The sequence below is a fragment of the Hippocampus bargibanti genome, linkage group LG09 (genome assembly GCF_051943395.1).
Source record: "Hippocampus bargibanti isolate YZ-2025 linkage group LG09, ASM5194339v1, whole genome shotgun sequence".
NCBI classification, from domain to species: Eukaryota; Metazoa; Chordata; class Actinopteri; order Syngnathiformes; family Syngnathidae; genus Hippocampus; species Hippocampus bargibanti.
Window position 1 is genome coordinate 15,921,547 of NC_142742.1, and position 16,171 is coordinate 15,937,717.

General features: G+C 42.4%; 1 protein-coding gene across 1 annotated transcript in view; it reads right to left on the minus strand.

Moving 5' to 3' along the window:
• The window catches only part of lck (LCK proto-oncogene, Src family tyrosine kinase), a 33,486-nt gene that overhangs the window by 5,194 nt on the left and 12,121 nt on the right, over window positions 1-16,171 (minus strand). Inside the window, exons 9-11 of the mRNA XM_089004006.1 lie at window positions 13,955-14,134; window positions 8,170-8,246; window positions 2,577-2,730 (exon numbers count right to left, since the gene is read on the minus strand). Coding sequence (XP_088860132.1) covers window positions 2,577-2,730; window positions 8,170-8,246; window positions 13,955-14,134 — 411 coding nt within the window. The remainder of the gene's footprint in view (window positions 1-2,576; window positions 2,731-8,169; window positions 8,247-13,954; window positions 14,135-16,171) is intronic.

Genomic DNA, 16,171 nt, shown 5'->3' on the forward strand with positions numbered 1-16,171 from the left:
TGAAACTGTTCAATAAAAGCCTGCACATCATTCCACTTAGCCAACATTGCCTTGATGCTCTCACTTGATGCTGCCGCGATCTCCTCCTTCTCGCCTTCAGATGACAACTCCTGAATGGCTTGCATCTGCTTGTCCTCTTGAAGGCAAATCAAATCCTCTGTGTTGAGGACCTCATGGTCAGCAACAAGCTCCTTGATGTCATCTGCATCCACTTCGAGTCCCATGTTCTGTCCAACGGAAACAATGTCGTCCAAAACAACAGAGTAATGAGGATCAAATCCTTCAAAGTCCCTCTCAAGGATGCATGCAGGCCACAAATTCTTCCATGCTGCTTTCAAGGATCGAAGGGGTACATCATGCCAAGCCTTTTCAATCAGCTGAACACAATGATACACATTGAAATGGTCCTTCCAATAATCCCTAAGGGATAGTTCGTTGTCATTTGTCACGTGAAAGCATCAAGTCAATAAAGCCTTTGTGTAAAGCTTCTTAAAGCTTCTTCTTTGTTGCGAAGGATGGTAGCAATGGTGGACTTAGCATATCGGTACTGGGCCGCTACATTAGACAAATGCACACCTCATTCGTGTTTCTCAATGATCTCCTTCTTCTCCTCGACTGTAATTTTGTTTTGTGTCTTCTTCTGCTGAACACGAGCCTGTGGTGGGGTCTTTTTCGGTCCCATAACAGCAAAATTATCCATTATGAATCCTTGAAGACGATCGACGTGTGCATTCAGTGAAAGGGGGTGTGGAAAGGTAGGCCGGCTGGGGCGCTGTTCGGTCATGTGCTTTGGTGTTCTTCCGCCGAAGATTACTCCGCCAGTCGTGGTGGGGCGGCGCTCCATGTGTATCTTGAAAATTAGTGGTTATGCCAAGGTTTAATATTCATAAATTTAACGATGAAAAGGTTTTTTCAGCCGTCATCTGTACTTTTTGAAGGTAATAGCTTATCAATAGCTTATCCAAGATGCTTCTTCAGCGAACTAAAGTCTTACTGGTAGTATCGGCCCTATATATATATATCCCTAATGTCCAGACATGGCGGCGCCGGACACTGCTATGATAGGTCCCTATCTCAGGTTGGGGGGAGCAGAGGACCACTCCCTGCAGCCCCACCGATTGTTCCTACATTCCTGACTAACGACTGGCCTAATTGCCCCACTCCCTCCGGTATCACCTCATCAATATTACTAATGTTGCCTAACCTATGTTGCCTAAGCAAGCTATTGTACGAACGATCCAAATTGAACCTCACCCCACCATATCGGTTTAATGACGGATTTAGCTTTTTTTATGAAAATTGCTTCTTTTACTCCCCTTTCAAACCATCTATGTTCTTTTGCTAATATTTTAACCTCATTGTCATCAAATGAGTGGTTGCTAGCTTTTAGGTGCATATGTACTGCAGATTGAGGCCCACAAGCATTATCCTGGTGATATTGATAATGTCTTTTTTTGAGCATTTGTTTAAGTTCCAATGTATTGCCCTTTACAATCTTTATTCTTACAATGTATGGAATGAACTACATTACTTTGTTTTTCATTTGTCCGCCTATATTTTGTATGCACTATTTTTTGTCTTAATGTGTTTATCGGTTTGAAATAAGTAGGAATTTTGTGTTGCCAAAGGACCCATTGTAGTTTTTCAGAAACCCCTGCAATATAAGGTACTGCTACTCCTCTCCTTTTAGTATCTTCAGGATTTTTTGTTTCATTCCCTATTCTTTTCTTTTGACATTTGTTAAAGGACCACTGAGGGTAACCACAGTTTGTGAGTGCTCCCCTGACATGTTTTGACTCCTTTTCTCTACCTTCGATAATAATTGTATTGCATGTTCAATTTTCTTCAAGTTTCACAACATAAACTCTCAGGAAATAGCTGTTCCAACAGTGGATAGCTTATCATGTTAGCATGTTACAGGGTGCTCGAAAGGATGAATATCATGAATGTTGAGTGTGTGTGTGTGCGTGTGCGTGTGCGTGCGTGCGTGTGTGTGTGTGTGTGTGTGTGTGTGTGTGTGTGTGTGTGTGTGTGTGTGTGTGTGTGTGTGTGTGTGTGTGTGTGTGTGTGTGTGTGTGTGTGTGTGTGTGTGTGTGTGTGTGTGGCAAAGACACAATTGGGTAATTTCACATATTGATGTCACCTACGAACGAACTCATCATGTGAGACCCGGATGTTGTAAAGGTTTTTATGAGCATGCGCAGAATAAATGTTTGTTGAGTTCCCAGACCAATGCTTGACACGGCTGTGCATCATTATTAGCCATCGTTAAGTTAAACTACTATCTTGGTGACTGTTTAAAGTTAAAACGCTAGGACTGCTGCCGGAATGTCTAGCGCAACAATGAAAGATGTTAACCCAACGAGGCCTTTTAGAATGTTAACTATCTTCATAAAATATGATAATCATCAAATATTTTACAGGCTCATTTGAGCAATGACTGCGAAATGAGAGCTATAATATGATCAAACTTAACAGTGTGCATTCAACAGAAGAACAATTTAATATCACAAAACATTTCATAATGGTCTGCACGAGTAAAGGTGAAATGGGAGTAAATCAATTAGTTTCCTTACCCTCGCGAGCTGTATATTCACTGTCCTCAATGAGTCTGGCAAGTCCAAAGTCTGCTACCTTACAAATGAGCTCATGGGACACCAGAATGTTGGCAGCTCGGAGGTCCCTGTGGATGTAATTCTTCTGCTCAATGTAAGCCATGCCGTCTGCTACCTGCAGGGAGCAGCACAACAGTAGTCAGGACGTTCTGTACTTCTTTGGAGACACTGTGATTTCAATTTATAATAATCCATCCATCGATTTTCCAGATCACTTTATCCGCATTACGTTCACAGGGAGTGCTGGGGTCTATACCAGCTGTCTTTGGGCACTCGGCGGGGGACACCCTGAATTGATTGCCAACCAATCGCAGGGCACCCAGTGACAAACCACCATCCACACTCACACTTCGGGACAATTTGGAATGCATGTTTTCTGGAATGTGGAAGGAAACCAGAAGACCCGGAGAAAACCCACGTGGGCCCGGGGAGAACATGCAAACTCCACACAGGGAGGCCGGACTGGGTCTTGAAATCACGACATCTGCACTGTGAAGTTGGCATGCTAACTACTCGACTCCCAGGCCGCCCAGTTTATAATAGTAATAATAATAACAGTGCGCGAACTTTTTGCCATGAGTTTCAGACACTGATAATCTTCTTCTTTTCCTTTCGGCTTTTCCCTTCAGGGGTCGCCACAGCGAATCAATGTCCTCCATCTATCCCGGTTTTGTGCATCCTCTTCTCTCACACCAGCTACCTTCATGTCCTCTTTGACCACATCCATAAACCTCCTCTTCGGACTTCCTCTCGGTCTCCTGCCTGGCAGTTCAAGGCTCAGCATCCTTGTCCCGATATAGTCACTCTCTCTCCTCTGGACATGTCCAAAACCATCTCAGTGTGGCCTCTCTGACTTTCTCTCCAAAGCCTTTAATATGAGTTGTCCGTCTAATGTACTCATTCCTGATCCTATCCAACCTGGTCACTCCCAAAGAAATTCTCAACATCTTCAGCTCTGCTACCTCTAGCTCTGCTTCCTGTCTTTTCTTCAGTGGCATTGTCTCCAGTCCAAACAGCATGGCTGGTCTCACCACTGTTTTATACACTTTTCCTTTCATCTTCGCTGAAACCCTCGTATCACACATCACACCTGACATTTTTCTCCAGCCGCTCCAGCCTGCATGGACACGCTTCTTCACCTCTTTTCCACACTCTCCATTGCTCTGGACAGTTGACCCCAAGTACTCTTCCTTTTTCAACTTCCACCATTTTATCCTCACTTCAGCCTTTGTTTTTTTCATCTTCTTCACTGCCAGCGTCATCCTACACACCACCAACCTATGCTGTCTGGCTACACTCTCACCAACCACTACTTTGCAGTAACTGATTTCCTTTAGATGGCGCCGTTGACACAAAATGTAATTACCCGTGTACTTCTGCTTCCACTCTTATAGGTCACCCTATGTTCCTGTCTCTTCTGAAAGAAAGTATTCACAGTAGCCATTCCCATTCTCTTAGCAAAGTCAACCACCATCTGTCCTTCAGCGTTCCTCATCTGGAGTCCAAACCTGCCCGTCACCTCCTCATCTTCTTTGTTTCCTGCGCCAACATGTCCATTGAAGTCTCCACCAATTACAACCTTCTCACTTCTCATGATGTTCTGTATGACTTCATCAAAGTCCAACCAAAATTTCTCCTTCTCCGCCAGCTCACATCCTACTTGTGGGGCATACCCACAAACAACATTGAATATCACGCCTTCAATTTCTAGCTTGAGATTCATCATTCTATCTGATACTCTTTTTACTTCTAAGACATTCCTAACAAACTCCTCTTTTAAAATAACCCCAACTCCATTTCTCTTTCTGTCTTCACCATGATAGAACAACTTAAACCCTGACCCTATGCTTCTAGCCTTGCTCCCTTTCCACCTGGTCTCCTGGACACACCGTATGTCTACCTTCCTTCTCTGCATCATGTCAATCAACTCTCGACCTTTACCTGTCATTGTTCCTACATTCAAAGTTCCTACTCTTAGTTCTATATTCCTGGCGTTCCATTTCTCTATATTTTCCAGTGGCACCCTGAAAGTCAACAGTACCAATGGTGGCCGTTGTTAACCCGGGCCTCGACCGATCCAGTATGGGATTCAGAGGTTTGATTCGCATATTTGTTTTGGCAAACATTTTTACGTCGGATGCCCTTCCTGACACAGCCCTCTGTATTTATCCGGGCTTGGGACCGGCACAATAAGACACTGGCTTGTGCCCCCTTGTGCCTACATTAGTTTCAGACACTAATAATAATAATAATAATAATAATAATAATAATAATAATAATAATAATAATAATAATAATAATAATAATAATTATTATTATTATTATTATTATTATTATTATTACTAGTAGTAGTAGTAGTAGTAATAGTAGTAGTCGAGTGGTGAGCACACCGGCTTCACAGTGCAGAGGTCGCCGGTTCACGTCCCGGTCCGGCCTCCCTGTGTGGAGTTTGCATGTCCTCCCCGGGCCCACGTGGGTTTTCTCCGGGTCCTCCGGTTTCCTCCCACAATCCAAAAACATGAATGGCAGGCAGATTGACAACTCCAAATTGTCCCTTGGTGTGAGAGTGACTGTTGTACGTCTTTGTGTGCTCTGTGATTGGCTGGCAACCAATTCAGGGTGTCCCCCGCCTCGTGCCCGAAGACAGCTGAGATAGGCTCCAGCACCCCCCGCGACCCTAATGAGGAATAAGCGGTACGGAAAATGAGATGAGATAATCATAATAATAATAATAATTGACATTTTTATTTTTTATTTTTTGTTATGCTTAGAATATCTTGTTTTCTATGTTTTCTATCTTGTGTGTGTGTGTTGCACATTAATCGCTATTGCACATTAATATCTGGTTATTATATTATACGGATGGCAGCAGTGACGTGCAGTCAGGGGAGGCAGGTGAGGCAGTTCCTCACCTGTCATCATGGAAATATCAAATGAAAAAAAACTATATTTATTTAGTGATTTGTACTTTAAAGTTATTTTCCATTTAACTTCACCATTTTGGGATTTTTTTTCAAAATCGCTGAATTTTCACATTCACCATTCAATTACTAAGTCGAGACGAGCGTTGAGGCAGCATCCGGCTGAGCCTCACCACGCATTGCGCAATGACTATGCTAACTGTGCTGGCTTCCTCCGCAGTGAGACCGCATTGCTGCATATCGCGATTAAAGTGTTCAAACACTTTTAGTACATATATGAACTAAATTTCTACAGTTTAGCTGGTGTATATAATGTACAGTCACTGTACATTATGAACACTGTACTACAGTGTTTATTTTATTTTATTTTTATCAAAACTGTGTGCATGGGTGAGGCACACAGTCCTCCTGCCTCATGACAGGGTGCACTGGTGATTAGACATTCTTCTTGCGACAGAATAATAGAATTACAGTAGTGACAGCAAGCTACAGTAAACAGTTAGCAAGTTAAGTGCAACCATCCAGTCATTTTTTTTCGTGTTGCTTGGCCTCATTTTCAGAATGGAGGATTACATATCTAAATTGAAAGAATTTTCTAAACTGGACTTTCAATCGAAGCAGGACATAATAATTAAAGGAAGACCAACATCGGACTGTTTAGCTCACAAACGGCGAGGGATAAATGTAAATCTCGTGGACAGCTTCTCAGCTTTTTAGCCCAAAAGGATCTCATTGAAACTATTCCTGAGGCGACAACGTTGCTCCAGCTTGTGCTCACTATTCCATCTGCTACAGCATCAGTGGAGCGGTCATTCTCAGCACTGAAAAGACTGAAAACATCCAGTCAGAACAGGACTGATCAAGGATGACTTTCTTCACTGGCAGTGATCTCCATTGAGACAGAGAGACTTAAAACTGAAGAAGATAAAGAAGGCTTCTACAAAGAAGTTATCAATGCCTTTCTTCAGAAGGGGCGGCGCATGGACTTCATTTAAAAGTAAAGGTAACACGATAATAACTTTTTTTCTATGCTACAGTTTGTATATATAAAGAATGATGACATGACATTTTAAACAAAACATGCTAACTGTTGCCAATCAAATGGTGAATAAACTACTCTGTAGAGTTCATGTTTGTAAATCTGACTGTGATGACGTCAGTGCCTCACCAGCCATGAACCTCACCGCACGTCACTGGATGGCAGTAAGCTATACCTTCTATCTGGCATTTGGTCAAAGGCAGACTATGATTTGGGCTGTTTGGCATTCAATTGAGGGGGCCTTGTTTTGTGCTGAAGGCGAGAAATGTTCACAGGTCAGGAACGTAACACTTCCCTAATATTAAGCAGATTCTTTACTTACAGACAGTGTAGGTGTTCAAATAGCACGTAACACTTCCCTCATTTATCTTTGACAGCCCCTTTCATCTCCAGCAATGTCCTCCACCAGAGTACACAAGTGGGTCTGCTATTGCCAACTATACCCTATCCTACCCCAGTTGCTGGTATCCATTTACTGCGTGACCTGTTGCTGCCTAAATCCTGTGTCCACATATGGGCCAAAATCTTTCACGTACAGAGAATGGTGGGATTGTAAACATTTTTGTTTGCTTAGTCTGAAGTACATATTTCAGACCTCCAAAGAATGTGTCTCATAGGTGCCGTTGACCGCAAGGACTTGTCGGAAATGTGACATGCAGAAAGTATGTTTGTTCTTTTAAATTTTAGTCATTGGTGTTACAACTCCTTCCTTTCCTTTCATTTCCTTTCCATTCCTTGCTTTGCCAAAAGAATCAGTAATTTTTGTATGATGTTCTTTGTTCAATTGATTTTAATCAACTTGTCACATATGTGTAACGGCAGGAGACTGAAAGGAAGGCCGCAGAGGAGGTTTATGGATATTGTCAAAGAAGACATGAAGTTTAGCTGGTTTGAGAGAAGTGAATGCACAAAACAGGGTTCGATATCGGACACTGAAGGGAAAAGTCGAAAGGAAAACAAGTCATATGTGTGTAACGATATTACTATAGTAAATAACGTAATGTAACTTTGCTGCTGTGAAATGTGAATTTCTCTACTGCGAGACGAATAAAGCTAAATCCAATCCAATCCAATGTATCACAACTGGATTTCAATTGACATGCCTTGACTTGGAAAATGGTAAGGTCCAAGTCAGGACTTTATCAAACAATGGGGTGCATTTGTATTCGATATAAAAAAAATAAAAAATAAAAAAGAAGTAACTGTCTTCATGTATTTCACTTTTAGGGCAGCATTTTCAACATAAAGGTGTGACCATGTTAGATGCAATAAGAAATAACCAGATTAAAGCACATTTTGATTTCCATCCCGTTATTCAAAAACATGACATAGTTTCAAACTCAGTGATCTGAAAATCCACACGTCAACTACTTATCGTGCTCCACTCCCTTGCCATTGAGCCTGATGCCTTGTCAGTGACATGCAAGTCAGAACACACATCATGTAAGCTAAATTTTAACTTTTCAGGTTGCTGACCTTTTGTCTGTGATGATCATGCTTGAGAAATAAAAGTTTTAATCAAATAGTGCAAATGGCTTGAAAGGAGGACATATCACAGATAGACAGATAGAAACAGAATGGAACGCTGTCTTACCTGGGATGTCATGTCGATCAACGTTTTCATGGACAAATTACTCCCCTGTGTTGTTTTTAGGTATTCCAGCAGGCTACCTGTCAAAAGAAGGGACTGTATGTCTTTTTAAATTGGGTGCATATTTCTTTCCGCCAATAATCATCAAGATTTAAAAAAGTTATTTTAACTTTTTTCTATCATTTGTTTACTGATAACATTGTTGAAATCCTATCGAAATCTGACCTGGCTAAATTTGGTATGCAGACACATGGGCAGAAACTATAGCATCAAAGTAACTTTGTTTAAAACCACAGCAACAATTTTAAAGTAACACACTCATATTTTCATTCACATCAAATTACTGTGACCTCATTACATAACTATTATTGGATATATGCATTTTGCTTTCTAGTTGATATGGTGGCATATGCGTTAACATTATAATTTATCAATCTCAGGATGACGCAGGAGTACCCTGCGCTGGAGACCAAACCTAATATCACAACTCCCTTTGCGTGAAGAAATCCCCCAAAAAAGGCGAGTAGATGGTATAGCAATATCTCGAGTTGTGTTCTTTGATGCTCTTATGTCCTTGTCATTTTGGGAAATGTAATGAATTGCAGCCAAAATCCATTTGGAATTAAAAAAAACATAAATGGATGTTGTTGTCAAGTATCCTAAGCAAAGGCTGCACCGATTAGTTATGTGTGACGGGAAAATATCCCAAGATTTGTTACGTGCTGCCATTGAAATTGCTGGGGAGAGGATTAAGATAACGTTGTGTTTTTTTGGCTCTCATTTATCATGTTACAAAAATACTTCAGAGCAGGGATCAAGTTCACAAGTACAAAGCTATTCCAATGACAAAGAGACAAACATTCTTAGCAACAACAGTATGCTCTCAAGTACATTTATTGGGAGACCGTGAATGCCCTTTTCACGAGACCGTCACACTCTGTGTTCTTAAGATTGAGAAACAACTTATATGTATGCTGTAAATTGTTTACATGATGATTTTGAACCCTGAACCTGAGCTTGCTAAAATGTTCTAAATATCATGCCATCAACCTGTAGTTAAGTTATTTATCGCAGCAAGTCTGCTAACCTGTTCTTCAAGTTTGGTCACATGACTTTAACAACATTCGCAAGGGTAGTTGTGATGGAAATTTCGGTCGCCAGAGGAAGGTAGCATTGCCCAACATGGCGGCATCATGAGGTTTATAGACGAATGAATGAATGTCTATAAAGACTCTCATAAAGTCTTATTCGATAAATATTAACCACAATAGTATCATTTGATTAGTGCCGGTGTGTATTCTAGCCCCCCCCCCAAAAAAAAAATTCTTCTTGAAGAAACTCAATGTTTCAAAAATACATTGGCAGACATAGACCAGAATAGCAGTTCAAATTAGGGAACATAAGAGAGGAAGGAAGTCCAATGAGCATCAGTCAATTTGGATTGGAATAGAAATGAACAATGCCTTTGCATGCCAAAAATCCATGTCAAGGTAAAGGAAGCAGTTTACAAAAAAAAAGGAATGTCTGTGGCAGAAAAAAAAGGTTTACTGCCCTGTGTTTGGGTTGCGTTTGAAGTCGGACAGCCAAATGAGTGTTCTTTGTTACGGTCACACAGAAGCCTCTGAGGACACGCCTGTTACTTTCCATCTTTGTTGTTGTAGATAGTAAAGAAAGAGTCAAAATGAAAAGACGGGAACTCCAAGCCATCCTTTCTCTTGACAACAGAGGCTGCTGGTAGTCTGACAGGCCGGCTGTACAAGACTTTTACAAAAGAGCCCCATTCAAGGCTAAGGTGATGTTTGGGGCAAGACCACAATCAATTTTGGTATTGTTTAATTGTCCGACAAGAGATCATAACTCTTTAGCGATTGAAGGTGCACATGATGCAGATGGCTTGCTCTTCATTATTTCCATGTGTTTATGGACCATTCACATTGTTATATATCGAGGAGGGAAAAGAAGATACTGTATGGTACAAACCGCCTCGTCGAGAGGCTATTTGTTTACAACCATGGTTGGACTGCGCCAGTATTGGAGTGCATGTGACAGTGCATGTGTTTGTGTCTGCGGATGCACAGATTTTGGAGAGGGGCCAGGCGTCAGTGAGGGTCTCGAGACAATAACTCGGTGAACCGCTTTTTCCATCTTTAACACTTTCCTACAAACAGGCCTTGAGAAACTTGTCCCTGGTGAGTAAGCACCAGTAAGTGACACGACGGCGTCCGTCCAAGCGTGCAAAGCCAGTGAAAGTTCATGTTTCCTTAGAATGCCTGAGGAACTGAAAATAGCCACTTAAGCATAGCTTATTGTTTCCACCAAGCATGAAGAGGCAAGGGTGAAAGCTTCTACTTCGGGTTGTGTGATCATTAGAAGGAATGGATGATGACTCCACTTTGTACCAATCTGTCGTGGTGAAGAAGCAGCTGAGCCAAAAGGCGAAGCTCTCAATTTACCGGTCGATATATGTCCCAACCCTCATCTATGGTCACAAGCTATGGGTCGTGACCAAAAGAACGAGATTCTGGATACAAGCGGCTGAAATGAGCTTTCTCCGTAGGGTGTCCGGGCTCTCCCTGAGAGATATGAGAAGCTCGGTCATCCGGCATGAGCTCAGACTCGATCCGCTTCTCCTCCGTATAGAGAGGAGCCAGATGAGGTGGCTCAGGCATCTGATCAAGATACCTCCTGGACGCCTCCATGGTGAGGTGTTTCAGTCATGCCCCACTGGCAGAAGACCCCGGCGACGACCCAGGACATGCTGGAGAGACTATGTCTCCCAGTTGGCTTGGAAACGCCTTGGTATCCAAGAGGAAGAGCTTGTAGAAATGGCTGGGGAGAAGGAAGTCTGGGCTTCCCTCCTGAAGTTGCTGCCCCGTGACCTGACCCCGGATAAGCGGCAGAAGATGGATGGATGATGACACTTAATTTTGGTGAGTATCCAACAAAAGGGTGCCGATATACAGTAATCCTTCATTTTGACTTTTAACTGCAACAGTTTACATGGATGAATATTTTTCCTTCGTAGAGGTCTGCCATCGATTCGGTTAATATTCATATATTCATTAGATTGTTTATAAATATGACTCAAGACAATGTTGGGAAATGAGGGCGACTCTCAGTTTTGTTCAAACATGTCTAGTCAGTACACACACACACACACACACACACACACACACACACACACACACACACACACACACACACACACACACACACACACACACACACACACACACACACACACACACACACACGCACACACACACACACACACGCACACCCACACGCATGCACGCACATACACACGCACACACACACACACACACACGTAAAAAAGCTCGCATTGTCCAATGGCAGGAGGGATGCGTGTATGGATGAGTGGGTGGAAAGGTTTTTCTAGTCTTTTTTTCAATGCCCAATATTATATGCCCAATATTCATATTTAGATTGTTTATAAATATGACTCAAGACTATGTTGGGAAATGAGGGCGATTCTCGGTTTTCTTCAAACATGTCTAGTCAGTACACACACACACGCACGCACATACACACGCACACACGCGCATACACACACACAGAGTGTTCTTTGTTACGGTCACACAGAAGCCTCTGAGGACACGCCTGTTACTTTCCATCTTTGTTGTTGTAGATAGTAAAGAAAGAGTCAAAATGAAAAGACGGGAACTCCAAGCCATCCTTTCTCTTGACAACAGAGGCTGCTGGTAGTCTGACAGGCCGGCTGTACAAGACTTTTACAAAAGAGCCCCATTCAAGGCTAAGGTGATGTTTGGGGCAAGACCACAATCAATTTTGGTATTGTTTAATTGTCCGACAAGAGATCATAACTCTTTAGCGATTGAAGGTGCACATGATGCAGATGGCTTGCTCTTCATTATTTCCATGTGTTTATGGACCATTCACATTGTTATATATCGAGGAGGGAAAAGAAGATACTGTATGGTACAAACCGCCTCGTCGAGAGGCTATTTGTTTACAACCATGGTTGGACTGCGCCAGTATTGGAGTGCATGTGACAGTGCATGTGTTTGTGTCTGCGGATGCACAGATTTTGGAGAGGGGCCAGGCGTCAGTGAGGGTCTCGAGACAATAACTCGGTGAACCGCTTTTTCCATCTTTAACACTTTCCTACAAACAGGCCTTGAGAAACTTGTCCCTGGTGAGTAAGCACCAGTAAGTGACACGACGGCGTCCGTCCAAGCGTGCAAAGCCAGTGAAAGTTCATGTTTCCTTAGAATGCCTGAGGAACTGAAAATAGCCACTTAAGCATAGCTTATTGTTTCCACCAAGCATGAAGAGGCAAGGGTGAAAGCTTCTACTTCGGGTTGTGTGATCATTAGAAGGAATGGATGATGACTCCACTTTGTACCAATCTGTCGTGGTGAAGAAGCAGCTGAGCCAAAAGGCGAAGCTCTCAATTTACCGGTCGATATATGTCCCAACCCTCATCTATGGTCACAAGCTATGGGTCGTGACCAAAAGAACGAGATTCTGGATACAAGCGGCTGAAATGAGCTTTCTCCGTAGGGTGTCCGGGCTCTCCCTGAGAGATATGAGAAGCTCGGTCATCCGGCATGAGCTCAGACTCGATCCGCTTCTCCTCCGTATAGAGAGGAGCCAGATGAGGTGGCTCAGGCATCTGATCAAGATACCTCCTGGACGCCTCCATGGTGAGGTGTTTCAGTCATGCCCCACTGGCAGAAGACCCCGGCGACGACCCAGGACATGCTGGAGAGACTATGTCTCCCAGTTGGCTTGGAAACGCCTTGGTATCCAAGAGGAAGAGCTTGTAGAAATGGCTGGGGAGAAGGAAGTCTGGGCTTCCCTCCTGAAGTTGCTGCCCCGTGACCTGACCCCGGATAAGCGGCAGAAGATGGATGGATGATGACACTTAATTTTGGTGAGTATCCAACAAAAGGGTGCCGATATACAGTAATCCTTCATTTTGACTTTTAACTGCAACAGTTTACATGGATGAATATTTTTCCTTCGTAGAGGTCTGCCATCGATTCGGTTAATATTCATATATTCATTAGATTGTTTATAAATATGACTCAAGACAATGTTGGGAAATGAGGGCGACTCTCAGTTTTGTTCAAACATGTCTAGTCAGTACAACACACACACACACACACACACACACACACACACACACACACGCACACACACACACACACACACACACACACACACACACACACACACCACACACGCACACACACACACACACGCACACCCACACGCATGCACGCACATACACACGCACACACACACACACACGGAAAAAAGCTCGCATTGTCCAATGGCAGGAGGGATGCGTGTATGGATGAGTGGGTGGAAAGGTTTTTCTAGTCTTTTTTTCAATGCCCAATATTATATGCCCAATATTATATGCCCAATATTCATATTTAGATTGTTTATAAATATGACTCAAGACTATGTTGGGAAATGAGGGCGATTCTCGGTTTTCTTCAAACATGTCTAGTCAGTACACACGCACACACATACACACGCACACACGCGCATACACACACACACATACACCCACACACACACACACATGCACACACATACACACACACACACACACATAAAAAAGCTCGCATTGTCCAATGGGAGGAGGGTTGCGTGTATGGATGAGTGGATGGAAAAGTTTTTCTAGTCTTTTTTTTTCAATGCCCAAAGGGCCAAATTTACTTTTGTTCTTGATGTTCTCAGTGATCTGTTTTATGGTTTATTGAAATAGTCATTGAGAGACCCTCTGACATACCGTTTTCCATGTACTCAGTGACAATAAAGATGGGCTCCTGGCTAACCACAGCGAAGAGGCGTACGAGACGAGGATGCTGCAGGTTTTTCATCACGTTGGCTTCTTCCAAGAAGGCTTCCGTTGACATTGTGCCAATCTTCAGACCCTTAATCGCAACCTTCCTGTCATTATTGTAGAAACCTGTAAAGTGAGTAAATGAAGATCCACGTTTATTTGTGTTGTACATTCATAAGCCTCAAGTGGAGGGGTGTCCAAACTCGATTCTCAATGGCCTGTCCTGCCTTTTTTCCAGCTCTCCCAGGATAAACAAATTATAAAAAAATTAGAACGACTTACTGGAGTCCATGCTGAAGATCGATGTGTGCACAGTACCAGTAATTAAAAAATAAATAGCTATTAAAAGAATTCTAATTGACTTCAAATCAGTCATTGTATAGTGGATACTTAGAGGCCATCTTGTAGCCCCCATCGACCGAACAAGTGTGAAAATTTATTCCGTTTGCTTTTAAAAATTGTGGTTGAAATTATAAGTAAAAAAACTTTCGATTATTCGATTAATTGATTTCTTCAGATTGAAAGGGATTGATGCATACTGTCATATTTATGATTGAAATACAATGGCATCCACCACTCACGTCCACGGATCTCACAATTTGTTTGCTGCGCCAAGATCAAAATAACCGAACTTCATCCATTAACTCTTCTTGTCCACCTTTTAGAACTAAATTGTTAAGTGCACCGGTAATGTGTATACGTGCTCTCAGCCTGCCAGAATGCCCGGAAAGGTCCAGAGCAGTCTGCCAAATGTCCAAACAAAACATTGCTTGCTTAAGTTTTCCAGGTGTGTGAGAACTCACGAACTACCTGAAGGATTCTTTGGACCACGGTGAGCAACATTAGACATGAACGCTAACACATTACTTGATGTAGGTCTGTGTAAGCTCTCAGTCGTACAGGAGTGGTCCATCGATGAGAAGGTTTCTTCAGCCGTCATCTGTACAAATGTGAAGGTTTCGGACGTTTCGCCTCCTATCCAAGAGGCTTCGTCAGCTAACTAAAGTCTGACTGGTCGTATCGGCCCTATTTATATATCCCTAATGTCCAGCCATGGCGGCGCCGGACACAGCTATGATAGGTCCCTACTCTCAGGGTGGGGGGAGCAGACGACCACTCCCTGTGGCCCCACTGATTGTTCCTGCATTCCTGACTAACGACTGGCCCATTTCCCCTACTCCCACCGGTATCACCTCATCAGCATTACGAATGTTGCCTAACCTGTTTTGCCTAAGCAGGCTATTGTATGAACGATCCAAATTGAACCTCACCCCACTAGACCGGTTTAATGAAGGATTTTGTTGTTTTATAAGCATCGCTTCTTTTACCCCCCTGAAGATTGGCACAAACAGTCACAAATAGAAACTTATTATCAGCGATTACAAACTAAACTTACCCACAAAATCTATCAGGAAGTGTGTGAATTTACTAAATCCGGATATATGAGGCACCACAGCAAAACCAAAGAGAGACAAAAGGATAAATTTCAAAAATTACTTTTACTGAAACAATCCCAGCTACTGGTAAACACGCGAAAAATTAGGAATGAGCAGATTTCAAGGGAGAATTGGATCAAAAATTTGTCAGACAGAGATCTCTCAGAGACAGAAAAGGCGGTACTAACCAAAGGTTTAAATTTCTCAGTGACTCCTAAAACAATACCTACAATAGATTACATCACAGCTACTGAATCGGCTATTAAAAATAACAAACTTTCGTATGCAGAGGCAGATGATCTACGCATTAAAATATCAGACCTTCTCAGTAGTGCCAAACTACCTCCGTCCAACATAACATTAGAAGAGAGAAAGGCGTTAACTACTCTACAAAAAGACAAAAATATTACTATTTTGCCAGCAGACAAGGGCAGATGCGCAGTGCTTCTCAACACATTGGATTATGAAGATAAAATAAATAGGTAAATGATTCTAACACTTAAATAAATGATTCTAACACTTATGAGAAACTAAAAAGGGACCCTTCCAATAGATACAAGAAAGAAATGATAGACTGTCTCCAAAAGTTAGAGAAAAGGAAACATATAGACAAACAGATGTATTTTAGATTATACCCGGGAGAGGCCACGCCATGTATCTATGGCCTGCCAAAAATACATAAAGAAGGGTTCCCCCTCAGACCCATTGTTTGTAGCATTGACTCCTC